The 26,727-nt window shown below is 43.5% G+C and overlaps 2 protein-coding genes and 1 long non-coding RNA gene across 9 annotated transcripts in view; 2 read left to right on the top strand and 1 right to left on the bottom strand.

Moving 5' to 3' along the window:
• Nucleotides 1-3,605, top strand: part of NSUN7 (NOP2/Sun RNA methyltransferase family member 7) — a 56,134-nt gene extending 52,529 nt beyond the window's left edge. The window contains exon 11 of the mRNA XM_075066503.1: nt 2,420-3,605. Coding sequence (XP_074922604.1) covers nt 2,420-3,073 — 654 coding nt within the window. The 3' untranslated portion in view covers nt 3,074-3,605. The remainder of the gene's footprint in view (nt 1-2,419) is intronic.
• A 4,208-nt stretch (nt 3,606-7,813) lies between these two features.
• APBB2 (amyloid beta precursor protein binding family B member 2) overlaps nt 7,814-26,727 on the bottom strand; it is a 322,611-nt gene continuing 303,697 nt past the window's right edge. For all 7 annotated transcript variants that reach the window (XM_032776850.2, XM_032776854.2, XM_032776851.2 and 4 more), the window contains 5 exons: nt 21,291-21,378; nt 17,587-17,670; nt 16,869-16,984; nt 15,723-15,902; nt 7,814-12,001 (listed from right to left, as the gene is read on the bottom strand). In XM_032776850.2, coding sequence (XP_032632741.1) covers nt 11,834-12,001; nt 15,723-15,902; nt 16,869-16,984; nt 17,587-17,670; nt 21,291-21,378 — 636 coding nt within the window. In that variant the 3' untranslated portion in view covers nt 7,814-11,833. The remainder of the gene's footprint in view (nt 12,002-15,722; nt 15,903-16,868; nt 16,985-17,586; nt 17,671-21,290; nt 21,379-26,727) is intronic.
• The window catches only part of LOC142046898 (uncharacterized), a 31,790-nt gene continuing 29,148 nt past the window's right edge, over nt 24,086-26,727 (top strand). Inside the window, exon 1 of the long non-coding RNA XR_012655982.1 lies at nt 24,086-24,613. This is a non-coding gene — a long non-coding RNA (uncharacterized LOC142046898). The remainder of the gene's footprint in view (nt 24,614-26,727) is intronic.

Below are 26,727 nucleotides of genomic sequence, written 5' to 3'. Positions count from 1 at the left end.
GCGGGAACTATGGGATAGCTACGGAAGTGCTACCCACAATGCAACGCTTCAGAAATCGACGTTAGCCTCGGAGCATGGACGCACAACGCCGAATTACTGTGCCTAGTGTGGCCGCATGAAATCGAAATTATAATATCAGTTTTATAAAACCGATTTTAGCAAATTCGATTTTATCCCATAGTGTAGACGTGGCCTCAGTGTGGAATTGCATCAACATGAGCCAGAAAGTGAGCAAGCAAACAGCCTGGTAGTTAGAGCACTTACCTGGGGAAGTGGGAGATCCAATCCCCCTGCTCCAATGATTTCTTTTTAAATTATATGTCTACAGTGGAACAGCTGCAGCAGGTGAGAGAGAGAGAGAGAAAGCCCCCCCCCCATCAGAATGGCTTCTAGCCCACTCCCTAAGGCACTCACCTGAGAGGCAGCACACCCCCCTTCAAATCTCTCTCTCGTTTAGGTAGAAGGGGATGGGTCTCAGCTCCCAAGTGAGTTCCCTAACCTTTGGGCTAAAAGTTCTGAAGGAAGTGGTAGCTTTTCTCCTCCTCTTGCTAAGAAGGAGGTCTGCTCTCAGCTTGGGGTCTCCCACTGGGTTAGCTCAGCCAAGGAGCCACCTAGCGTGCAGGCTTTTGTGAATCCTAGTGATTTTCCTGGCATCCAAAAACTTCACCATGGAAATACTCTGTCACCATGCTGAAGTTCCTTTGTGACTCTAGCATGTAGTGCAGGGGTAGACAAACTATGGCAAGCGAGCTGATTTTCAGAGGCATTCACACTGCCTGGGTCCTGGCCACCGCTGCTGGGGCAGGGGGCGCCATGCCACGGCTCTACATTTTATTTTAATTTTAAATAAAGCTGCTTAAACATTTTAAAAACCTTATTTACTTTACATACAATAGTTTGGTTATATATTATAGACTTATAGAAAGAGACTTTCTAAAATCATTATAATGTATTACTGGCACATGAAACTTTAAATCAGAGTGAATAAAGGAAGACTCGGCACATCACTTCTGAAAGGTTGCCAACCCCTGACGTACTGCTTAAGTGACTTGATACACAGCAAGTCAGTGCAGAAACTGCAGATAGAACACACGAGTCTGGAATTCCATTTCCCTACTCTAAACTGGACCATAGCCTCTCTTGATTCTGCAGTAAAGTCAGCATCCTTTAATAGCATGCAGCTGTTGCTTTCAAGATGTTTGCGTTGTATTTTTTCTAGCCCATACACTGAGCTTGACAATAGCTGGAAGCAGTTGAAAGGTACAGCTATGTATTTTAAAACCCAAAGCAGCAAGTTTCAAGACCCTGGTCTACAGACCTGGGTTTGCACCATAGCTGTGCTTAGTACTGTATAGGACAGTGATTCTCAGACTTGGGCCGCCGCTTTTCAGGGAAAGCCCCTGGCTGTCTGGGCTGGGCTGTTTACTGGCTGCGGCTGCAAGTTTGGTTGATCACAGCTCCCACTGGCTGCGGGTCGCCACTCCAGGCCTATGGGGGCTGCAGGAAGGGTGGCCAGCACGTCCCTCAGCCCGCACTGCTTCCTGCAGCCCTCATTGGCCTGAAGCGGCAAACTGCAGCCAGTGGGAGCCGCGATTGGCTGAACCTGCGGACGCAACTGGTAAACAAAGCGGCCTGGCCTGCCAGGGGCTTTCCCTGAACAAGTGGTGGCCCTAGTTTGAGAACCACTGGTATAGGGGCTTGGGCTGGCGTTTGGACTCTGAAGCAGGGTGTGGGGGTGATGGCCTTCAGAGCCACGTCAACCCTGTTGCTTTTAGCACCAAAGCACAAGCTCAGGTCTGTAGCCCCAGTGTCAAGGGGCCAAAGGTCCAGTAGCACCCAGTGGTGGAAGTCTAGGAGGGTGCTTCCTCTGTCAGGAGTAAGCAGTGAGAGCCCAAGGAGCTGCTCTGGCAGCAGTGGGGCAAGGGGAAACCAAGCCCACCCTACTCTATCAGGTTCTGACACAGGGCTCTGAAACCAGGATTCAGGTCTCTGTATCCTTGAGCTCATCTGCTGAGTCACTTCCTACCCTTTGCTCTGGCATCTCTTCACTGGTTGCTCGCAGTCTTCTTCGGTCCCTGCAATATGGTCAGGGTGCTCTGCCTCGGTGGTCTGGAGTCCAGGCAGCTTCCTGGTAGGAGCCAGCATCATACGACTGCTGTCCTCCTTAGCCAGCCCAGACTGAGCTGAGCTGCTTCCTTTATATGCTCTCTCCACTGAGAGCATGCCTAGCAAAGGTGAGGGGGTGTAGTCCCTTGGGCCCAAAGCAATTTATTAACCCCTAGATTGATACACCCCATCACACTCAGGTACTGAGACTCATTGCCATGGATTTTAAAGTGAAGGTGTATCCTACGGGATTAAAATAGAGTGCATAGCTTGATGGTGTGGTTTAGCTCCACTAACATTTCTTCAATTTCAGAGGGATCCAGCTGAAGTAATGTCTATAAAAGACATTTTGGCTCGTGCTGCAGCAAAGGGACTACTAGAAGGTCTTGATATAGGGAAATCATCAAAGAGAGAAGAGAAGAGGAAGAAAAAATCAAAAGTAACACAGCAAAGAAATGTTCCTAAAGATACTGGGGTACAAACAAACATTGTGGAGTTCCTGAACCGAGAAATGATATCTATTAATACTAATTCTGAAGTTTCACCAATTAAAGCAATTAGTGGTGTTCCACAAAAAAATGTGAACCAAACCAACAGTTCCATTCAATTGAAGAAAATTACCAAACCCATCTCAAACTCATCCCTGCCAGGAATGCTGAAGAACACACCCAATCTGTCATCTATGAGTAAGGAGTTTGAGAGACGGACACACATTAGAAAGCCACGGGCAGAAGATAAAATGGTTGTACTGAAACCTGTGGAGATAATTCTGCCTCCAGTAATGGTGCCATACTTCAATCCACAAGGGAACAAATCTCAAATTTCGGCTCAACATTACTACTATCGCTGGACTGGAATAAAGAGCTCAGCACGTGACTTATTTATACCTTCTTTATCCAAAAGATTTGTCAAACCGAAAGAAACTTTACCTTCAGCTATGGTTAAGCATCCTCGACCATGGATTTGAAAATGGATTTTGGTAACTGGTTCATAGCTATTTCTTCAAAGTTTGAAATTATATTTCTATAATGTCAGAGTATATCTGTGCAGGCCACTACTTACTTTAAGGGAACATTTATAATTAATACCCTTTTCATGGCTATTATGGCAATAGCAGGGGGACATTTTGCAAAAGAGACTATTATGTAGTTGTTTCAGTCCAGCTATTCAATTCAGAACGTCAAAATGCACATAAAGTAGTAATTACAACAGCTTATTCAAATCCCTAGGGAGTGAGCTCAAAAGTTTTATAGCTAATTGCTAATCAGTAGAATGTGACATGTAGAAAGAAGGCATGTTTCAACAACCTTCTGTACGTATTTGGGCATACTTACTTTCAGAAGTAATCTTTGCACTTTTTTTCAGTGGTCTAAAAGTTCACATAGCAACAATGAAATTAAATGCTTACAATTTTCAGCTACCATCTTGTTGAAAAGTATCATTAATTATGACTATGGCATATGGAAGTGGATCATCAAAATTGTTAGCCAGCCCATTTTTTGTAAAAATGGCTCTGGATTTTTCACATGCTTACATTGTATGTACTTGTGTTGAACATTTTGTGTGCAGCTGGGGAGCACACGGATGCCTCAGTTCAGTCAGATGTGTTTTAATAAGCAGCAGAGGAAATTCTGTTAAAAAAGTTCAATAGAAAAATTCATTTTAAAACTAGACAGGTATTTTGATGCTAAAATGAATTCTGAATTATAAATCTGACACACCACAGTGCTGCCATGGTTTATAGAAATCATAATTGTCAGCCTAATGGCGGCTGGTAAAAGGAAGCTCAGATGCTGCTTTTCATGAAACTGCTTTCTATTAGTGGTAACAATTCAGAAATGGTGAAAGTGCTTCTTATTCTGCATCTCTACAGGTGATAAATGTCAAGCCAAATAGGAACACTTAATACCAATATTATTCATCTGAATAATGACAGCAAGTTTTTGGTTTACATTTACATGATTTTAACAATTTCCTTTGAAACATCGGTGATTGAGGGTGGAAACGATAAACAGGATTTCTAGTTATATGTAAAGATCAGGTTGCAAGTTAAACTGTATACTGTTTAAAATGATTTATATTAACTGACAATCATTTCTATCTACATTTAATATGTGGTTACAGCTTACTAAATATACTGAGATGTCAATCTATTCAAATATTTAACTTTTATGAATCTAGAATTATTTAATCACATTCTCAGTAGTTTGTGTACCAACTTTTTTAAGCAAGATGAAATAAGGTTCTCTTAACCATAGGACATCTTAACCCTGAAATTCAAGAGGAATTTCAGAACTTCCTTCCTGTTTGAAATGGTTAGTGGATATTTGTATGCAGAATTGCTCTTACTGACTTGAGACATTTAACCCAACTAGCAACTTCAGAAGTATTATGCAACAGATTTTTTAATAGGATTGGTTTTATTAACTCTCTCTTTTAAACCAGAAGTGTTTACTTCATAAATATTAAAAGTAAGATTTTTTTTTCCCCTATTTCACTTGGGTCCATTGTATTGGTACCTCTACTAAACTGTCCTAGTTCTCAAATAAAATAAAGTAAGAAGTATTAGTGTGTCTACATTCCATATTCAGTACAGAGAATCTAAAGCAGAGCTAGACAAATGCGGCTACTTTGACAAGGGTTTGATGATTCAGAGAGAAGCGGATGAGAAATTAACGGATCTCAGTTTGTTTTTATCTCATTCTGTGTACACACACAGTACAAAGAGGGGAACTTGCATGCAATAAGCCCTGCATTATATCACTGGCATCCAAATGTGTGGCCCTTGAAGCTCAAAGTTATATTTGATTATGAAATAAATATGGTGCCTGCCATTCTAAAACAAGTATTTGCATTGCTCTGAGGAGGTGGTAGTGGACACTGCTTCCCTTGCAGCCCTAGTAGCACCTTCAATATGACCTGAAAGCACTGGAGAAGCTTTACCTGCTGCAATTGCTCACCGACAGGCCTACGTCTGTACTGCAGGGAAAAAAACAAAGTGGCTGCTCCATTGCCTGTATCCCCATAGGCGGCAGGTTATATACTTTTGTGGTGCTTGGGCACCAGGAAGATTCTGGGGGCCCTGCTCCAGCAATATTTGGAGCTGGGTCTCTCCCCTGGCCCTCCCTGGATTGGGCCCCGGCCTCTGCAGGCCTCCCCCCGGCCCCGCTGCATCCCTGCTTGGAGCGGGTTTGGCCTCCGCTTGCCACCCCTCTCCCTGCGTGTCCCTCTCTCCCCTGCCACGTCCCTGCCTGAAAGAAAGCAGCGGGCGCCTTTCCCATGCCTGCTTGTGCTGCTGATGTAGCACATTCCTATGGCAGAACTGCTGTCTGCTGCCCCAGGGCCCTAGCACCCGCCATCCACTAATGGCAAGGCAGGCTGCTCTTACCCTGCCCTTCTGCCCTAGCCCTGAGCCTCTCCAACACTCCAAACCCCTCATCCGCTGCCCCACAGCCCTCACTCCTGCACCCCCTCCTACTCCCAAACTCCCTCCCAGAGCGTGCACCCCCTCCCCCTTCCCATACACCTCTTCCCACCCCCAAACTCCCTCTCAAGGCCTGCACCCCTCACCCCCTCCTGCACACCCACCCCCTGCCCCAGCCCAGAGCCTGCACCCAGCACCCAAACTCCATCCCAAAGCCTGCACCCTGCACCCCTCCTGCACCCTAATCCCCAGCCCAGGACCTGCACCCCAGACCTCCCCCCGCAACCCCTCCCAGAGCCTTTAGGCAGGTGGAGGTGGAGTTCGAGGGGGGCTGGAGTTGGGGGGGCGGGTTCTGGGCACCACCAAAATTTCTACAGACTTGCCACCCAGGTGTATCCCAGCTGGGCTGTGCAGGACAGGAACTCATGTAGTTCTACTACAATCTACAGGAGCGCCTAGCAAAGGATGCCTTCCCTCTCCAACCACCCACAATAGCCCAGACATGGGGGAAAAAATGAAACTAAGGCCTGGTCTACATGATGTGTGTGTGCGCGCGCATCTATGTCAGATACACAACTTCAGCTATGGGAATAGAGTAGCTAAAGTCGACGTATCTTATTTCAACTTACCTCCCGTCCTCACGGTGCGGGATCAATGGCCATGGCTCCCCCGTCAGCTCTGCTTCTGCATCTTGACCTGGTGGAGTTCTGGGGTTGATGGGAGCACGTTTGGGGATCGATTTATTGTGTCTAGACGAGATAAATCTATCCCTGATAGAGCGATTGCTACCTGCTGATCCGGCGGGTAGTGTGGACGTACCCTAAGCATCTGGAACCTAATTCTTTGTACCAACCCTCACACCAGTTAGAGATAATTCATCTAATTGAGATGTTAATTCTAAGCCTAATGACAACATTTCAAATGCCAGTATTAGCTACTGATGATAATTTTAGACAAGGGCAAGGGGTTCGGAGTGAAATCCAAAGAAGGAAATTGAGTATTCCTCCCAATGGGAATATAGAAGGAAGAAAAGAGAGAGAAACAAAGAAAAATAGGTAAGGAAAGAAACAAAGGGCAAAAGAGCCTGTGGTCATAAAAGGTGAGTTTTCCCACTGAATGCTGCTGAATGGGATCTGTTTAATGAAGGAAATAATTCTAATAGGTAAAAGTTTTGTGCTGCTCACCCGTTACCTCACGGTGAGTAAACAGGAGCAGCCTTGGCTCCACACACCCATCCTCACTGGTCAAAGAGTAAACAGATCCATGAAAAGGGATGAACTTCTGCTTCTCAACTGCCAGGGAAGAATTGTGACAATCACAATTCATTCTCTGATCTCCTTCTGGGCAGAGTGTAAGGCTCCTGGCTTGAGTCCTGTGCTTGCAATGTACAACTGGCAAAAACCTAAAGAACAAAGTGACACTATTTTACAATCATAGTTCACAATAGGGATGAGAAAAAAAGAACCTGCCGTAAAGAGAATGGAAAATATAAAGGGAAAATTATATTCATTTTATTTTAAATATAGTTACTAAGCATGGCTCAAAGTAGGTAGCAGGGGTGAGAGATTCTGTAGTTGGGAAAGGGAAGGCAAAAAGAGTGGGTTTTAAAATCTTATAATTTTTAATAATGCCCAGTGGGTGTTATAACAATTAAGTATAAACAGTCTCTTTTAAAAATAAAAATCGTGTGCTCATTAAAAGGTGCGAATAGACAGCTCTGGAAGTGGAAGTTCTGTTTACACATGCGGTACGTCACAATGGTGCAAGTTTCCATCTGCTGTTCCACCACTGGTCTCATCCGATCTAAGACTAGATCTCCAGGGCTGGTTCAGTCTCTCTGACCAGATCGTCCAAGAGCCAGCAGTGATAAATATGATGCTAGAGAAAAACTTGGTTCACAAATCAATTTTGCCATCAGCTGGTGGCAAATTTTAGGTATTCCCAGATTGACCCAGAATTGCACCAACACCATACAAGTAAACAGTTATATAGCCTTTTACTTGTAAGCTTTAAAACAGACAAATTTGACTTCCTCTTATTTCTCCGCCTGTTAAAAATATCCTTTCTAGGTCTTAAAAGCAGTTTATATTTCAAGCTGTGTGTGCATTAGGGCAAATAATAGTACCACTTTTTCCTTAATACTGGTTTAACATTTACCACTGAATAATTAAGAAAATACATTAATTACATTAATAAATAGAGAGAGACTTTCTCCCCCCCCCCCAAGGTTGTGTCCCAAGAAATGAACTACTTTCCAAACTTTATGGACTAGTGACAAGTGAGTCAAGCATTTTATGCATCTAAATTTATTCTCACAACAGATTACATTTAAATGTGTAAAAGTGGTCAACAGCAAAAAAAAAAAAAAAAAAAAAAAAAAAGTTCTTTTCAGTGTCAATCAGCTGCTTTATATAACACTGAGCTCTGACTGATAAACTGCGTTTTCTCTTTCTCTTTTGCAAATACTAAGCTAAATCAAACCTTGGTTTGGTGACTGTACAGCACAGGTTTTTAGCAATATATTAAAATAACTAAGCCTGCACAGATAGAAGTAATAGTGTTAATGTTACAGCTGTAAAGGCTGAGCCAGTATCAGCTATTAAAGTAAAAATAGCTGTTTTCACATGATTTATTAACAGTTTTATATCCCTGCTTCATTGCTTTATGACATGTTTGATAACATTAAAAGAAAAGAGATTTAGAAATCTTAGTAAATGACACAAAAGAGTCTTAGTTATTCCATAGCTTTATATCCTGCAAATCTAAGGAAGGAGTTGATTTTTTTTTGGAAGAGGTACAGGTAGCTCTTTACACAAAGTTTATCACTAAGAACTCATTATACAGGAAGTGGGATCAATGTCCTTTCATGCAATCTGCAGGTGGTTCTTATATCTTTACAACACCTTTTTTTTTCCAAATGAAATCATAAGAGGTTTAAATAAAAACTAAAAATGGCAGCAACTCAATGGAAAGGCTTTAAACTATGGACATGGGCTGTGGCTATAAATCTCCTTGCTTCTGCAATAGAGTATATTAATGAGGTGGCCTGGGATATCTGCCTCTAACTTACCACTTGCATTTATAAAATAAAGAGAAATTAGCTTTACACATTGTTTTGCCATTTCTTCTACATACTCCAATAAAAGTGTGACTACAAATAATTACAAAACCCACCTTTTTAGGCAACCTATAGTACACGGAGATTACTTAGCACTGGATATGTTGTGAGATCGTGTCCAGTAAAGATAGTACATCAACATCAGAATGCAGGCTAGTTCAGTAAAAATAGAATAAATAAAATAAAAATATTTTAAGCTGTATTTAACAGGTTAATTCACAAATGCCATGAGACATACAAGGCATAGTGTATGCCTACTTACAGAATCACTAGGTATAAAGAATGCACAGGTAACTGAAGTGTCACTACAACATTGGGTAAAAGAATGGCATTTGCTCTCATGCATGCACCAGGCGTAATTTTTGGCCAGGGCAGAAAGTAAGTCAACACAGTGTTTTAATATAATTGGTTTTTACAAAATTAGGCCTTGATCCTGCAAACACTGGGGTATGTGCATAACCTGTAAGAGCATGAGTCACCCTGCTGAAGCCAGTGAGACTAATGTGCTTATAAAGCACATATTGAAGTGTTTGTAGAATCAAAGACTTAATCAGCATTTTGGTAAAATAAGCAAAAGTATTTTAAAAACAAAATATCCACAGATGATCTGTGACTTTTCAATACATTCCTATCCATTGTCTTTTCAATACCTACTACAACTGCATCCCTCACTCTCTTTATGTGCTTTGCTGCTGAAAGCAAGCTAAGTACTCATGGTTCTGACAACAGGAAACCGAACCACACCAAGTAGTGAATAAAAACAACAGCTTTTTAACATGACTGTTTAATTACAAAGGGAGGTCCTGGTCTGCCATCATGGGGCAGCAGCATCACACAGATGCAGTGGATCTCCTATGGAACGTATTCAGACTATTTAAAACTCATTGCAAATCTGAATCCTGGGAAAGTTTCAAACTGGAACTTTAAAAGGACACTGTCAAGATATTTGCTGTAATTCAAAATCAAACAGATAGCTGGCTGAGTCTGGGGAGTGATAATGAATACTGCATCTTATGTCTCTAGGTCAGTGATTTTAATATGATCCAGGGTGATGGTGGCTAGGTGGGGTTACCATATGATGGCTGCTGATAACCACTATAGGGAAAAAATGGTGTCAGCCTAGGTTCCCAATAGAAACCACTGAGATTACCACTACTGGAACCCAGAGACACAATGGAGTGAATGTGAATGCAAGTTTCTTCTTGTAGCCTGGTTCTCTGAACAGGGGCTGAGGTACATAAACACCTTGCTGTGTTGGGACTTGAGCATTTGGTAATTTTAAACATGGGTTTAAAAAATTAGGCACATGCTTAAATACCTTGCTGAATTGGGACCACAGGCAAGTGTTTTAGCTGAGAGTACGCTAGTGGGTTGTATTCTCTATATTACAGTAGCGCTTAGAGGCCTCAGCCAGGTCTGATCCCCACTGTAGTTCCAGTAAGGTTCTGTGGCACAACAGAGGATTTCAGGGCACTGGCTGCGCAGCTGGTGTCCATGGAGCTGCATCTTTACACCCGTAGAGCATCAGCCTTTCATTTGCCAGTTCATTTTAATTTTTGTTACGCTGTCCAGAATTCCTTTACAAACGCCAAGCTGAAAGGTTTTGATCATCGCTTTGCCCCTTGCATCCTCCTCCTGATTTGTTTGTTACTGGGGCAGCTCATGGGTAGCAACTGTGACCAATTTAAAAAAAAAAGAAAATATGCAACCATTCATTTCAAACAGAAGCCCCTAGTGAGAAAAAGCTAGGTCAAATTCTGGGCCTAGCTACCTTGACAATGTCCCTTTAGAAGTACAGTGTCAGCATACCCAGATGGTTCAGCCTTCCGAGTAGACGTCTAAAATGGAGGCAGAAAAATTTTAACACTGGTAAAAACATCTGCACTGTTCCATTTCTATTGTATGTACCAACCTGCAGTTGTAATAGACAGAGGGCAAGGGGAAAAAACAAAGAAAAAGATAAGCATATAATGCATTCAAAGGTTAGCACAATGTATGCTTGTAAGGGGCAATACTGCATAGTTTGCTTCCAAGGAATTTACAGCTAGCTGGAGCTTTTGGAGCAAAAGCACTGAAATCAGGTTACCCCACATGTAGCTCCATCATATCAGAGAACAGCTGCATCATTCCTTTGTTGAGAGCTGCTACAGAAAGGGCATTAAAGTAAAATGAAACTTCATCATGGTATAAATGGGAACAGGTCTGCATAACAAAAACGTGATAGTCCTTTTGCATCTCATGTAACTATTAACTCAACACTAAACTCCAGATGAAAGAACTGTGATCAGGCCTTCAACTGAAAGTTTCCACACACAAGGAGTAATATAGGGAAAATGTGTAGCTTTCTAGTTTGTGCCATATATAACAGTTCTGAGTAGGTCCCTTTCTTAATTATAGATGGTAGGAGCCTACAGTTAAATAAACCATATTTTTGTTGCACCATGTAGGATTTTGGAGAACAGATTTAACAGCCCCCCAATGCATTTCTCTATTTTAGGGCAAAAGGCTAAAGCTGATGCATCCTGCTCTGAATTACTCAAAGCTTTTCTTCTCCAAATCATAATATATAAACAGTAAATGAAATATGGTCACCATGGTTCAAAAGCATGTCAGGCAAAATTGTAAAGTGGTTCCTAAACCAATGCCAATGCGCTTTTTAAAACTAACAGGTGTAGCTTTGTAAAAATAAAACTTGGTATTTATACTACAGTAATTTAATGGTAACTAATACTTGGTACCTACTCCAGTGTTGAAAACAGGGCAAAGTGCAGTAGGATTTAAGGGTTGCTTGTGACAAATCCAGCTCAAGAAGATGGTGAACTATAATTCAGACATCAATCACTCCAAGGACTTTAACATTAGTTCACTATGAGGGACGTGGCCATATTATTTTTGGGTGTGAATTTAGGTAATGTTCAGAATATTTACAATCAGAAATAGACCTTCCACTGCTCATGATGTAACTCATTGACAGCAAAAAAATTATTCATGCGTCTTTTCATATCACATGATGATGGCAAGAACGAGAGAACATGCTTGTCTAACATTGTTTTGATAAGGATAAATTCTGTGAAGACAAAGCATCAGCAATTTAAAATGGAAGGTCGAACATCATCAGTTCATTTTCTTTAGCGTAGTTACTGTATCTTCAATTAAGTGTTACAAGAATCCTTTTCCTTGGGCAGCTATGGCATCTCAGAAACAGGACGTTTCTGTTTTAAAGTGTCAATAAGGGACAAGACTCCGCGTTTGACATTAGTTGTGACTCTTCTGGTCATCGAGTCTGCAGGAGGAGGGGGCGGTCGAACTTTCTGTGAAGGAGGTCTGGCTACCAAGCACTTCTGATACCGTAACTGCAACAAAGCAAATGTGTTCCACAATCATTAGCGCACTTCAATAGCTTCACATCAGAATCTTAAATTCAGTACTTTTATATATTACAGGCAAACTCTGCCATTGAGCTTGCTAGATTGATTCCAGGGCTGGTGCCAAAAAACCCACTGCTAAACTAAGGGATCAGTGAGTATTTTAAAAGCTATTTCAAGAACAGACTAGAAACAAATGCTGAATTACAGTGATGTGTGTGAAAAGCTGAAACTCCCCCCGAGTCTTATTATTTAGTTCCCCCCCAGACACTAACTTGAACACATCTGCAACAGCCAAGCCCTTGGAAACTGCTGAAGCTTTAGCTTTATTGCCTCCATAACCCCAAAGTGCATCTTGAAAATGGGATAAAACTTTAATCTCGAACTTCAGCACTTTATGCCGCACTGGCTGCTAGACTCACATTGGAAGTGAAATGGAGGGGAAAACCAAAATAAAGAAAGAATTAAATGATTTTAACAGTCTGATGACAGATCACTTTCCAGGCCTAGGAACACCCTGGCAGACAAACTTTTAGAAGCATTGGCCCTGGCCCTGGCCCAGTGATCACAATAAATATTTCAGCCCCTCAGTCACATCCCAAATGCACATACAATCTTAGTAATATCGTGTATGAGTTCTTTGGGGCTGGACCGCCTGTTCTGGGTTTGTGCACCTAGGACAATAGGGTTCTGGTCTATGAATGGAGCTTCTCGGCCCTAGGATAACGTAAATAATTATTAATAATTCTCTTTTTTTCTTGCTGTTTTTGATTTTCAAAATGTGCTACGAAATCCTTATCTCTGATCTAAAATTCTTCAATACAGGAATCAAACTTAGTTATTTTAAAGGAGCATATATTGCGGAAATTTCAGGATCTGATATTAGAAGTGAATGAAAGCATCTCATAGGTCAATTTACTTGTATAATTTGAAAATTTACTCCAATTATTGAATGGCATATTTGCATACAGGCCTATACTTTATTCATATTTGTAAAATATATATGTCAAACTGCTCAGTGTTAAATGATCATGTAATGAGAATAAAAGGGCCCTTCATCACATTGTAGACACGGAAAGGGGAAGGAGGTAGAATCATAGAAATGTAGGACTGGGAGGGACCTCAACAAGTCATCTACTTCAGCCCCTTGTGCTGAGGCAGGACCAAGTACACCTAAGACCATCCCAGACAGGGGTAAGTCTAACATGTTTTTAAAAACCTCTGTTGCTGGGGATTCCATAGCTACCCTGATAACCTATTTCAGTGCTTAACTATCCTCAGAGTTAAAGATTTTACTAATATTTAAACTAAATCTCCCTTGCTGCAGGTGAAGCCCATTATTTCTTGTCCCACCTCTGTGGACATGGAGAACGATTGATCATAATTCTCTTTATAACACATTTTAATGTATTTGAAGACTTATCAGTTTCCTCCTCAGTCTGCATTTCTCAAGAGTAGACATGCCCAGTTTTCTTAGCCTTTCCTCACAGGCCATTTTTTGTTGCTTTCTTCTGAACTCTCTCCAATTTGTTCACATTGTTCTGACAGTGTGGTACCCAGGACTGGACACAGTACTCCATCTGAGTCCTCACCAGTGCCAATTAGACCAGTACAGTTACCTCCTGGGTCTTACAGATAACTCTCCTTTTAATATACCCTAGAATATTAGCCTTTCTTTGCAACTGCATCGCATTGTTAGCTCATATTCAATTTGTGATCTCCAATAACCCCCAGATCCTCATCAGCAGTACTACAACCTAGCCAGTTATTCCCCATTTTGTATTTTTGCGTTTTCCTTTCCTATGTGCAGTACTTTCCATTTGTCTTTATTGAATTTCATTTTGTTGATTCCAGATCAATTCTGAATTTGAATTCTGTCCCCTCCAAAGTGCTATTAAATAGTAATGGACTCAGGACAGGCCCCTCTGGGACCTCACTAGGTATGTTTTCCCAGTTTGACAGTGAGTGATTAATAACTACTCTTTGAGTATGGTCTGCAACCAGGTAAGCACCCATGTTATAGTAATTCCATCGAGACCACATTTCCCTGGTTGGCTTATGAGAATGTCCTGTGGGACTGTCAAAACCCTTACTAAAAATCAAGATGTTTTACATCTACTGCTTCCCCCATTCACTAGGCCAGTAACCTGGTCAACGTGTTTGGCATGACCTGTTCTTGACAAATCTATCAGAAGTTCTCAACCTATTTCTTTCTGAATCCCCTCTCCCCCCCCCCCCGCAAAAAAATTCCATGACCCACCTGTATCACAACTGTTTTTCCGTATATAAAAGCCAGGGCTGGCATTAGGGGGTACCAAGCAGGGAAAATGCCTGTGGCCCCATGCCACAGGGGACCCTGCAAATCTCTGTTGCTCAGGCATTGGCTTCAGCCTCAGGTTGCAGGGGCTTCAGCACCAGTGGGCAGCAAGGCTCCTGTAGCCCAGCCCACTGTGGGGCAGCAGCGTTTCAGCCCAGGGCCCCAGGGAGTCTAACATGGGCCCCATTTGGCAGACTCCCTGAAACCTGTTAGCGATTTCCCTCCCTGCTTGAGAACCTCTACTCTAGGAGCTTACAGATTGATTGTTTAATAATTGGTTCCAGTATCTTTCCAGGTATCAAAGTTAGCTTGACTAATCTATACTTTCTGGGTCCTCCTTTATTCCCCTTTTTAAAAGATAGGTGCTATGCTTGCTCTTCTTCAGTCCTCTGGGACCTCACACCTGTCCTCCATGAGTTCTTGAAGATAACTCCTAGTGGTTCCAAGAATGCTTCAGTTAGTTCCTTAAGTATCCTAGATGAATTTCATCAGACCCAGCTGACCTGAATACATCTAACTGATGTAAATATTCATTAACCTGTCCTTTCCCTATTTGTGTTGCACTGCTTCTCCCTTTTAGTTAATATTAATTGTTAATATTATGCATCCAGTCACAACTTTCTTTCAGAGAAGCCTGAGGCAAAATAGGCATTAAACACCACAGCGTTCTTGCCCTTCATCTGTCATTAGCTCTCATTCCCCATTAAGTTGTGGATCTACACATTCCTTCATCTTCTCTTGCTCCTAATGGATTTGTTGAACAACTTCTTATTGCCCTTTTATGGCCGTTGCGAGGGTAACTCATTTTGTGCATTAGCTTTTCTGACTTTGTCCTTACACGCTTGTGCTGTTCTTTTGTATTTATCTTTAGCAATTTGTTCATGTCTTCACTTTTTGGAGGATTCCTTTTTGATTTTTGGGTAGTTAAAGAGCTCCTGATGGAGCTGTGTTATCCTCTTACTATTCTTCCTATCTTTCCTTCACATCGAGATAGTTTATTGTTGTGCCTTTAATATTGTGTCTTTGAAAAACTGCTCTCCTGAACTGCTTTTTCCCTTAGACTTTGCTCCCATGGGACCTCACTTACGAGTTCTGAGTTTGTTATAATCTGCCTTTTTGAAGTCCATTATCCTTATTCTGCTGCTCTCGTGCAGTCCTTTCCCTACAATCATGAAATCTATCATTTCATAATCACTTTCCCCCAAATAGGTAAGGTTGAGATAGGAACATTATTTAAATTCTCAAAGATTTATTTTGCATTAAAGATATCGGTTTTTACAGTTCTTTAAATATTATAGGGATTTACGATCATTGTAAATTTAGAATTATTACTATTTATCGAGTTAGTGAAAGAGTTAAGTACTACAGTTCACTTTGAAAAAGATCACTTACCATACATGCAGCCTGAACAGCTTCTGATACATTGCCTGCATTTGGTTCACACCAAAAAACATGGGATTCAAAATGCTGGTTCCCTGTATCCATAATGAAGGCAAATGTATGGGCATCCTTGCCCACTCCCATAAAGGACAGGAACCGAACACGACATTCCACCATGATTTGTTCTTCATTCTGGTTACGAAGCAATGATCACTCATTACTACAATGTATTCAATACAACTGTTTGATACACTTCATTTATGTTTCTAAAATCCCTGGTGAAACTGTAGCAGTAGTGCTGAACTCTTATTATTTATCTGTACAGCATTAGCAATGTGCTATGCGCTGAACTCAATTAACCTTTCTAAAATACAGGAAGAAGAGAGATCAAAGCAGTTGGTATTGGGCACACCACAGATTTTAGGTTATTTCAGTTTAAAAAAGACAAGATTGTGGTAAGTCATAAAAACAAACAAACAAACAAACAAACAACAACTTATCCATGTTGAATGGGGATTTTACCCCGAGGACATAGCAGCAGTGAAACAGACCTATTTCTTCAAAGTGTCACTCTACTGGTCTGCTGGGAAAATGCTTTGTATAAAGCAGCAGCACAGAACGGAGACTGAAAGATTCCTTGTCTTTGCTAAATTGCAGAGGAGGACAGAGCAAACCTTAGCATTCAGGACTCTTGGCCCAGGATTTAGGCTTGCAGTATTTGGGTCTCAAAAAACCCAGGAAAAGATAATGCTGATACTTATTTTTTTATACCTCAAACATTTACAGTTATTTCTAAGGACAGGTTTTGAAGGGGCAAATAAAACTGAGCCTAACAAAAGCGACTGGTAAGAACCTTGATATGCTGCCTGTAGTGAGGCGGCCTGGCTCCCCACCGCCCCAGAGAGGGGCGAACCCCAACAGCAGACGTCTACGCTACCCTTTAACATAAAAGCAGAAGATGAATTGTAAGATTTTTTTTTAAATCTCAATCTCTAGTAAATGGTCCTGTTGTGCACAGCTTACAGTACTGGAGGGAAAAGTCAAGTGAAACAAAAGAATATACTCTAGTCCAAACAAAAATTCTATTACAGATTGGGACTTTCTAGCTTTCTGAGACTGCACTATTAAAACTATTATATTAATCTATTCCTAACTTACTCTTTCATTGATGACCGTCACAGTAGCATCAGCAACATTCATGGTAACTGGCATCCACTCCTCTTTGCTAGTGGAAGTCATAAGGTTTTCTATGGCACTGTTCAGCGTATCCATACCTAAAATATAGAGGGAGGGAAAATGGGATTAAAAAAAATGTATAAAATAAATACATAAAAAAAACTAGAAAAACCTATTATTTTCACCAGGAAGCACAGAAAAGAAGTTGCCTTAGATTTCTTAGCTAAACACAAAAAACATTCTGATGGCAAAAAATGACTAGCTCCTGCTATCCTTTAATTTATTTGTCACTTTGTAAAAACAAAAGTAGTTGCCAGTTTTCTCCTAGGAGGATTAAAACACTGGGAAGGCAGCTTGTTCACATAGCAACTCACTCCAGTCCGATGCACTTAAAACTCCTTTCTGACTTTTTAATTGTCACTGCGCATGTTGGGAGAGGGCGCTGCAAAGGGCTTTGTCTCAGCTGCCTTCCCAAAACATTCTGGCTGAGGAAACACAAGCCTGAGTGAGGCCATGAGCACTAGACAGCCCCATTCTCTTCCTGTTTGGAGGCTTAATGCTGACCCCTGTGCATCAGGAACACAAGAGCATTGTTGCTCCATGCACTTTTCTTACCAGTGCATGTGTAGCCAGAATCTAGCCCTTTTAGATTTTATGTAAGTCCCTTCTGGCATCAGTTAGGAACAATGGTGTTACATACCCACTGGTTTAACTACAGGTAACATGCCCAAGTACTGGACGTGGAACTTCTGTACCAGCTCGGTCTTTGGTGTTGGGAAATCTACTGCATGGGAACAAAAAAAAAAAAAAGAAAAAAACCCAACGGCTGTTTATCAACATTCACAAGCAAGTAAAATACACCTTTATTGCACTGACAGAAGAAATAGCTTACCAAGTAATTTTACTTGGGGGGCTGTGCAAGAGAGATCCAAGTGCAGCCCAGCTGATTAGCAGAGCACGCACAACCAGCAGCATGTGTTAAAGTGCCCCTGCCCCACGTTGCTCAGCTTCTCCTGAGACCCTCCTGCTGGCTGTGCAGAGAGGGGGTGGAGAGCAGAGGGTGCTGATGTCAGCGTGTCCCCCCCTGCCCCTGTACCCCATCTGTGCAGAGCTGGGCAGAGGGGACAGCCTGGTTCAAGAGGACCCCGGCCTTTTGTAGTCTGAAGTCTGAATGGTGAGTGACTGAGTGCCTTTCTTAAAGTGACAGTGCACTGTTTCCGAGATTTCCCCAGCAGCTAGCTCACACAGTCTCTATCTCTCAGATGCACACACACACTTTCTCTTTCTCCCCCTCCCCCTGCCCATATGATGTACCCCATCTGCAGAGTGGGGGAGAGGAGATAACGGCTCAGGACAGAGCAGGAGAGTTTTCAGTGAGTGTCTTAAAGAGATAGCGCACGGCTTTCAGCAGCAGTCAACACACACACACTCTCTCTCTCTCTCTCACACAGTCTCTTTCACACTCACCTCCCAACACATACTTGTATTGTTGTTGTTACTTACTGGTACTTCCTGCAATGCACATCTATTCTCTGTAATTTTATTCTTTCAAAGTGTTATTTTAGTGTTTTGACTGGTCTATACATTTCATAATTTTTATTTCTCTTACTCTTAAATTTAATTTTTTGAGTAGCGAGTTCTAAAATGCCTAATTTGTCCTGGCTGGAGTAATTATCTCTCTGGTAACTTCTAAAATATATATATATTATATTCAGGTTTTTTGTTTCTACTGGTAGTCCACATTTGTACATACCTCGGTGCACATCACAAAATGTATTCCGCATATGGATGGAAAAAATTAGAGGGAACATTGCTGAAAACCCTTGCCCCAATGCCCTGCCCTGCCCTACTCCTTCTTTCAGGCTCCGCCACCCACTCAGTCCAGCCCCCCTCCCTCAAGTCGCTCACTCTCTCCCACTCACTTACTTTCACTGGGCTGGAGCAGGGGGTTGGAGTGCAGGGAGGGGGTGAGGGCTCTGGGGTGGGGCCAGAACTTAGGGGTACAGGTTGCAGGAGAGGGCTGCAGGCTCTGGGGTGAGACTGGGGCAGAGATGCTTGGGCTACAGGAGGGGGCTCAAGGCTGGGGCAGGTTGAGATATGGGAGGAGGTTTGGGGTGTGGGCTCCGGGAGGGAGTTTGTGTGTGGGAGGGGGCTCAGGGCTGGGGCAATAGTTTGGGATGTGGGAGGGGGTGTGGGCTGCAGGAAGGAGTTTGGGTGTGGGAGGAAGTGCAAGGTGCAGGCTCTGGGAGGGGGCTCAGGGCTGAGGCAGAGGGTTGGGGTGCAGGAGGGGGGTCGAGGTGCAAGCTCCAGGAGGGAGTTTGGGTGCAGGAGGGAGCTCACGGCTGGGGTTGGGTGCAGGAGGGAGTGTGTGTTCTGGAAGTGAGTTTGGTTGGGGGGGTGGGGCTCAGGGCTGGGGCAGGGGATTTGGGGTGAGGGCTCTGGCCAGGCAGCACTTACCTTAGACAGCTCCAGGTTGGTCATGCAGCAGGGCTAAGGCAGACTCCCTGCCTGCCCTGGCTCTGTACTGCTCCTGGAAGCAGACAGCATGTCCAGCTCTTAGGCGCAGGTGGGGACAGGCAGCTCTGCGTGGTGTACAGTGCCCGCAGCTGCAGGCGCCACCTGCACAACTCCCACTGACTGCAATTCCCAGCCAATGGGAATTGTGGACCTGATGCCGGGGGTGAAGACAGCACATGGAGCTTCCCTGATCATCCCTGCGCCTAGGGACATGCCGGCTGCTTCCAGGAGCTGCACAGAGCCAGGGTAGGTAGGGACTCTGCCTTAGCCCCACTGCGCTGCTGACCGGACTTTTAACGGCCCGGTCAGCAGTGCTGACCGGAGCTGCCAGGGTCCCTTTTCTATCACACATTCCAGTCGAAAACTGGACGCCTGGAAACCCTATCTACAACACACCAGCTTATTGCACAGTAAATCACCATTTGGACACTGCTACAGAAGTGGATGTCCTGGAGAGGGGCTTTGCATTCTGCTGCTTGAAAGCATAGTTTGGTAAGCTGCACCCTGGGACTTTCACTGTGCTGTGGCAACATCCCCCTGGCCTTCTACTGTGCAGCAAGCTGGTATGCTTTAAATTCACATCCTGGCTTGCCATGCACTAACTCACTGTGTAGTCAAGTCCCAAGAGGAGGATTCACAACAGCTGGCGTGCTGAGCAGAGGGCCATCTGAGCTAGCCAATAGGAAATACTGAGGAGAGGGGCAGGACTAAGCTCCTCCCCTCAAAGGAAGTTGGGCACCTAACTGAAGGCCAGATGAAAGCATTTATCTCCACTTTGGATTCACAGCCATGAACCCCCTGGAGTTAGGCACCGAAGTCAGATCAGTGCCTTTTCAACGAAATAAGAGCAGGAGTAGCAGTGTCCCCCTCACTGCCTAATATAGCCCAGAGGTTAGAGCACTGACCCAGGATGTGGGAGACCCCAATTCAAATCCCTATTCTGACAGAGGAGAAGGGCCTTGACCCAAAGTCTCCCACCTCCTAGGTGAATACCCTAACTACTGGGCTATGCGGTATTCGAGGGTGGGCCTGTTTCAGTTTCTCTTGTTGAAACTGTTCCACTTTGTATGAAATACTTAAAGAGTCCCTGGAATAGGGACTGGAATTTGGGTCTCCCAGGTGGGCGCCTTAGCCACTTTTTGTCTCTGATCTAATGACTATTTACATGTTTCATACAAAGTGGAATAGCTTCAACAGGAGAGACTGAGTCCCTTTATGAATCTAGTCCTGTGTTTTTAAACCATGCCTATGAACATGCCCTCTATGTGCCAGGAGAAACCAGTGTCTGTGTGAACAGCTGATGCAAATAAAAAAACCCATCAACACAGAGGAGTATGTTGAGATACTCAGTGCAGGCAAGTGGATTTAAAATATACCTTGCATTAGTTACTATGTGTAAGTCTCCTGGCCTGCTTTCAACATATCCACCATTAAGCTAAGAGAAAGGAACACAAAGCCATTTTTCTTTCACCCCACACTACAGGGTCCAGCACATAGTTGGCTGGAAGATTTGCCTACTCAGCAGCCTCTGAAGCTCACGCTGATGCTGAAATTCAGGAACTGTCTGGATCTGCTGTAACTCCTCTGAACCCATTGATTAATTGGAATAGATTTTGTTTTTATGTAGATCTGGCATATCATTTCGCTACTGAGTTGTGAAATTTACACATTTTGAAAGACCAGAGGAAATAAACAAGTTGCCATAACTAAGTAGAATTGCACTACTGTCAACATTACCAATAAAAGTATTTTGCTGTAACATCATCAGATACGCTGTCTAAAAGACACTGTTAGCCTTCCTTTCAGCTCGATTTTTGTTAAATACAACATTAAAGGACTGTATCTAAAACTGGAACACAATATAAAGTTAATTCTGGCATACAGTACCTTGCAGGGGAACATCCAGGGTGACATTAGTCCGCTCTTGTAAAGAGCTGCAAGCCACAGCTTTAGCATTCTTCCGTTCAGCCATAATCTGGAGAAGACGGCAATAGAACAGCATTTTTTCCCCCAAGCTATAGTACGGTAGCAATTCCAAGTATAAATTTACTCTCATTACACCCCTAATCTGGGAAATCTGCAATTAGTCAGAGTCCATATAACCAAAAGAGATATGAAAATTAATTTTCTTTCAGTTTATTTACAATTCTCTCTTTGCGGTACTTAGAGCTACAAATGGATATGAAAGATATATGAAGTGAAAATGAGCAGTTTAAATGTTCAAAAACTGCAGTGAGGAACAACATAGAAAGAAGAATAAATAAATCTATACAAACAAAAAGTGAAGAGGCACTTGTCATCCCATGCACATTTACATATACCCTTCTGAGAAAAAAGTTACCATTGTGACCCTGGCTGTGTTGGAATGTAATGTACATGTTGTTTATATTCTAGTAATAAACAAACTGCCATTTTAATTAAATTTTACAGAGAGGTCTAGTGGTCTGAGCACACGACCTGGAGGCAGAAACACCAGCTCTAAAATCATGGCTCTCACACTCGCTCCCCTTGTTTGTGATTCTTATACTTTGAGGTTGCTTTCTGTTTATGAGGCAATATTTATATCCTGGGCTAAATAAAATGAGAGCTGTTGCTGAGAGTCGATTAGCTTAGGAATAAGGCCCTGATTCAGTAGAACAAGTCCATCCAACAGCATCTAAGAGCGTACTTAATTGCTTTGCTGACTCAGAGCCATAACTATCATTGAGGGCTTGTCTACACTGGGGGTTTAAATCCACTCTAACTCAGGCTGCTTTACCTAAAAATGCCTGTGTACAAGCAATATAGTTCCTTTGAGTGCCCTAACTCTACATTTATCACAAACTCTGGAGTCTTCTTTCAAGTTGGATGCAAACTTGGTTAACACGGTCTATTGTTAGTGCACACACAATGCTGCTTCACACTAGTTGGCAGGTTTCAGAGTACAGCTGTGTTAGTTGTTATCGCAAAAAGAACAGGAGTACTTGTGGCACCTTAAGGACTAACAAATTTTATTTGAGCTAAGCTTTCGTGGGCTGACAGCCCACTTCTTCGGATGCATGCAGTGGCATACAAGTAGGAAGATATATATATGTATATTACCATACAGAGAACATGCAACAATGGGTGTTACCATACACACAACTAACGAAGTGGATAGTTAAAGGTGAGCTATTACAGCCGGAGAGAAAAATCTTTCGTAGTGGTAATGCCAAAATGGTCCATTTTGCAGCAGCGAACAAGAAGTTGTGAGGAACAGTCGGGGGATGGGGTAATCAACATGGGTAAATAGTTTTTACTTTTGTGTAATGACCCATTACTCCCCAGTCTTTTCAAAGCTACATTTAACTGGAGTCATTTGCAAATTAATTCCAATTCAAGCCGTCCGTCCATGTGGCAGTCTGTTTCCTTGAAGTTTTTGTTGTTGTAATATTGTGACTTTTAGGTCTGTATCGAGTGGCCAGGAGATTGAAGTGTTTCCACGACTGGTTTTTGAAATTTATAATTCTGACGTCTGATTTGTGTCCATTTATTCTTTTAACGAGAGAAACTGTCTGGTTTTGGCAATGTACATTGGAGGGACATTGGCTGGCACAGGATGGCATATATTACATTGGTAGATGTGCAGGTGAACGAGCTCTGATTTGGTCCTATGATGATGTCACCTGAAAATAGAATATGTGGACAGAGTTCGAATGGGCTTGTGTTGCAAGGATCGGTTCTGGGTTAGTGTTTTTGTTGTGTGGTCTGTGGTTGCTGGTGAGTATTTTGCTTCAGGTTGGGAGGCTGTTGGGTAAGCAGGCTGGCCTATCTCCAAGATCTGTGAGAGTGATGGATGTCCTTTAAGCAGGACAGGTGTAGATCGTTATGATGCGGCTGGAGAGGTTTTAGTTTAGCAGCTGAAGGTGAACAGCTAGTGGTGTTCGTTATTTCTTTGTTAGTTCGTCCTAGTAGTTGATCAACTCTTCTGTCTGTCAATTCTGTTTATATCAACTTCAGGAAGGTGGGTATTGTAGTTGTAGCACAACTGGACTAGAAGGTCTTGTAGGTGTTTGTCTCTATCTTGAGAGTTGGGAGGCAAGGGGATGTAGTAGAGCTTGGCTGTAGACGTATATGGATCGTGTGGCCTGCGGTCTGGATTGACAGACGCGGCGCATGAACCGTACTTACGAGCGCTCACTAAGGTTTCTGGTAAAGAGCGCTAGAGCTGTATGTGACATCATTTATTTAGCACTGATATATCGCAGGAAGCTGGACATATTTGTGTAGCGACTGGTCCAGGCTGAGGTTGACGGCGGGGTGGAAATTGTTGAAATCATGGTGGAATTCCTCAAGGGCTTCTTTTCCATGGGTCCAGATGATGAAGATGTCATCAATGTAGTGCAAGTAGAGTAGGGGCGTTAGGGGACGAGAGCTGAGGAAGTGTTGTTCAAAATCAGCAATAAAAATGTTGACATACTGTGGGGCCATGTGGGTACCCATAGCAGTGCCACTGATTTGAATGTCCTCCAACTGCTATCCCACACTCCTTTGCAGACATGTATGATTAACCTGTATGTTTACTTGTGTCCCCTCCCACTGCTCTGGAGTCAAATTGACAAGATATCTCCCTCATCTGTCAGGATCAGACCATTTACTCCTGGATTCCAACATATTGGTGTTACAGCAATATTGCTCCAGCAGCCTCTACAATGTGCCTCAAACAGCTGCTTGGCGCCATGCTGAGACCCTAGATCTCACTGCCATCTGGGGAGAAGCAGCAGTGCAGCAAGCTCTTGGGGACAGCCACCAGAATAAAGATGTGTTGGTGGACATTGTTAGTCAGTTGTCCATAAGGGGTCACAACCAGGACACCAACTAGTACCAGTTAAAGAGCAAACAGCTCAGAAGACTGTACACTACAACCCAAGCTGTAAGAAGAGTCTGGCTGTGGAAATATAACCTATCTATTTTTTGAGGAGCTGGACAGGATATTAAGCAATTACACAGCTATAAAGTCAAGGAGGTTGTGGATCCTGTGCATTGCTGCACCCCCTTCTCCCTCCTCCTCCTGAGGACGAGCAACAAGAGTCACTGGAGGAAGAACACAAGTAGCGCAGTGAAGAGCTCTCCCCAGAAAGCCAGGATCTCTTCAGGACTCTGAGGGTGGCCATGTTGTAAGCCAGCCTGATTCCCAGCCAGAAGCCAGCCCGGGATTGAGGAGGCAGATCCTATCAAAGGAACCTTGGCATGTAAGTATTGACCTTTACAATTTATTATTACACTATACTGCTGTGCTGATTTCTGTCCCAGTGCCCCATTTTGTGTGGATGTGAGCTAGAAGCCTTTCTGAGTTTCCAGTTCCCACCTTCTTCAGCCCTCTCTGTCCCCCTCTGCCCCCTACATACATGTTCTCAAAATGATGGCTGGTCTGACAGGGCAACCAGCTTCTGTCTCATGGTAAAGCCCAAACGATCAACTGTTCGCAAGCCCATGGTTTAGAGGGCACCTACCCATCTACCTGTTTTCCTCCTGACATCTGCCTTGAAGCTCCTGGCTCCCCGTGGGGAACCAAGGAGCTGCCAGGACTCCAGGCACAGCGCTCCCTGTTGGGAGCTTGTGGAGAGGGGGCAGCCAGACTCCCAGCAGTGGGCAGCTGAGAGCCTAGGGGTGCAGTTGGGCTACTGGCAGCAGGGAGCCAACAATCTGTGGGCAGTTTGGCTCACAACAGCGACTGCGTAAGGTGCTAAGAGCCTCTCTCAGCCCCCCACACTGCCCTTCTTAAGTTGGTGGAAGTGCTCCTGGTGAGGACATGCACCACTGACAAAAGGAGAGTAGTGCGGAGAACCACCATAGCAATTACTAACATAGAATCATAGAATATCAGGGTTGGAAGGGACCTCAGGAGGTCATCTAGTCCAACGCACTGCTCAAAGCAGGACCAATTCCCAACTAAATCATCCCAGCCAGGGCTTTGTCAATCCTGACCTTAAAAACCTCTAAGGAAGGAGATTCCACCACCTCCTTAGGTAACCCATTCCAGTGCTTCACCACCCTCCTAGTGAAAAAGATTCCCATCCAAAATGTAGACTACATCTTAATCTAAAAAGAGAACTGAGCTGAAAACAGGCCCACCACATTAGAGGAATTCATTAATGAAGAATCCGCAATGCATGGTACACAGAAAAACCACCCATAACAAAAACTGGAATGCTCACAATCCATCCCCCCTCTCACGCTGACCCCCAGGATAACACGTCGATGTACAGCTGATTGGAGTCCTTGCTAATGAATGGAAAGGAATGGCCAGGGCAATGCTGTCAGGGATGCCTAGTGCTCCTCTTACTTTGAGTGTCAGGCCTGAAAAAATGCAGCTGTTTATGAACTCTGAGCCCTGGCAAACATTAGGGAAATTGCCCCCACAATTGCCCCAATACAGTTTGGGAACCCCCTGTGTGCACAGCCATCGTTACCAACTGGAATGAGTGCTGTCGGTACAACAGTACTCACTGCACTTACAACCTCTCACACACCCGCCTGACAATGGTCCCAACAGTCGATCTCCCTATGCTGAATTGGTTGGCTATGGACCAGAAAACATTCGGGGTGGCCAACTTCTAAATGCAATGGAAACCCACTTCTCAACAGCTATAGGGCAACACATGGTAGTGCTCTGTTGCTGCAGCTCCGTGGCTAGTTCAGAATAGATGTCAAAGAAGGTTGCCTTTGCCATCCTGCTCATCCCAGGTCTGCAGAACCATCCTTTCCACCAACTGATGCTGGCTTCCTGAGCCCAGAAAAAGTGCTGCACTGTGTGAAGCTGCTCCAGGAAGACCTTATGTAGTAGCAGTTGCCAGGTGTTGTCTTTGTCTTCCTCATCTTGTTCTCCTTCCTCCACTGCTGCAAGAAGATCTGCTGCTGCAAACACATTATCTGCTTGGTGGTGCAGCAGGCAAAGTCCAAAACCAAAGCCCTCATCTCCGAGAACTCAAATAAAGCGTAAACAGCCTCTGTGCCCAGCATAGCGGCACAGAGCATTCTCGGGTCTGTGCTCACCAACAGCAATTTGAGAATGGTGCTAGCCCAGCCAAAGAGAATGTAAGCTTGGGACAGAGAGTGGAATCATGGAAATTTTTTGAATTCCCAGAATTCCACTGGTTTCCGCTATGCATCCTACAACATGCAGGGAGAAAAATCCAAGAATGCACTGTCCATCAGCGAAGCAAGGGACCACAGCATACTCTCTGAGAATGCCATGTGCTTAGTATGTGCCACGCCCCCACCACGTGTACACAGTTATGTATTTGAAAGAGGGCACAGCTGTCTTGTGTGCATGTTAATAGTACAGTTTATGTATTACATGACA

This window comes from Chelonoidis abingdonii, chromosome 5 (genome assembly GCF_003597395.2).
Source record: "Chelonoidis abingdonii isolate Lonesome George chromosome 5, CheloAbing_2.0, whole genome shotgun sequence".
Classification (NCBI taxonomy): domain Eukaryota; kingdom Metazoa; phylum Chordata; order Testudines; family Testudinidae; genus Chelonoidis; species Chelonoidis abingdonii.
Note: the sequence above shows the minus strand (reverse complement) of the source record. Positions and strands in the feature narration are given on the sequence as shown.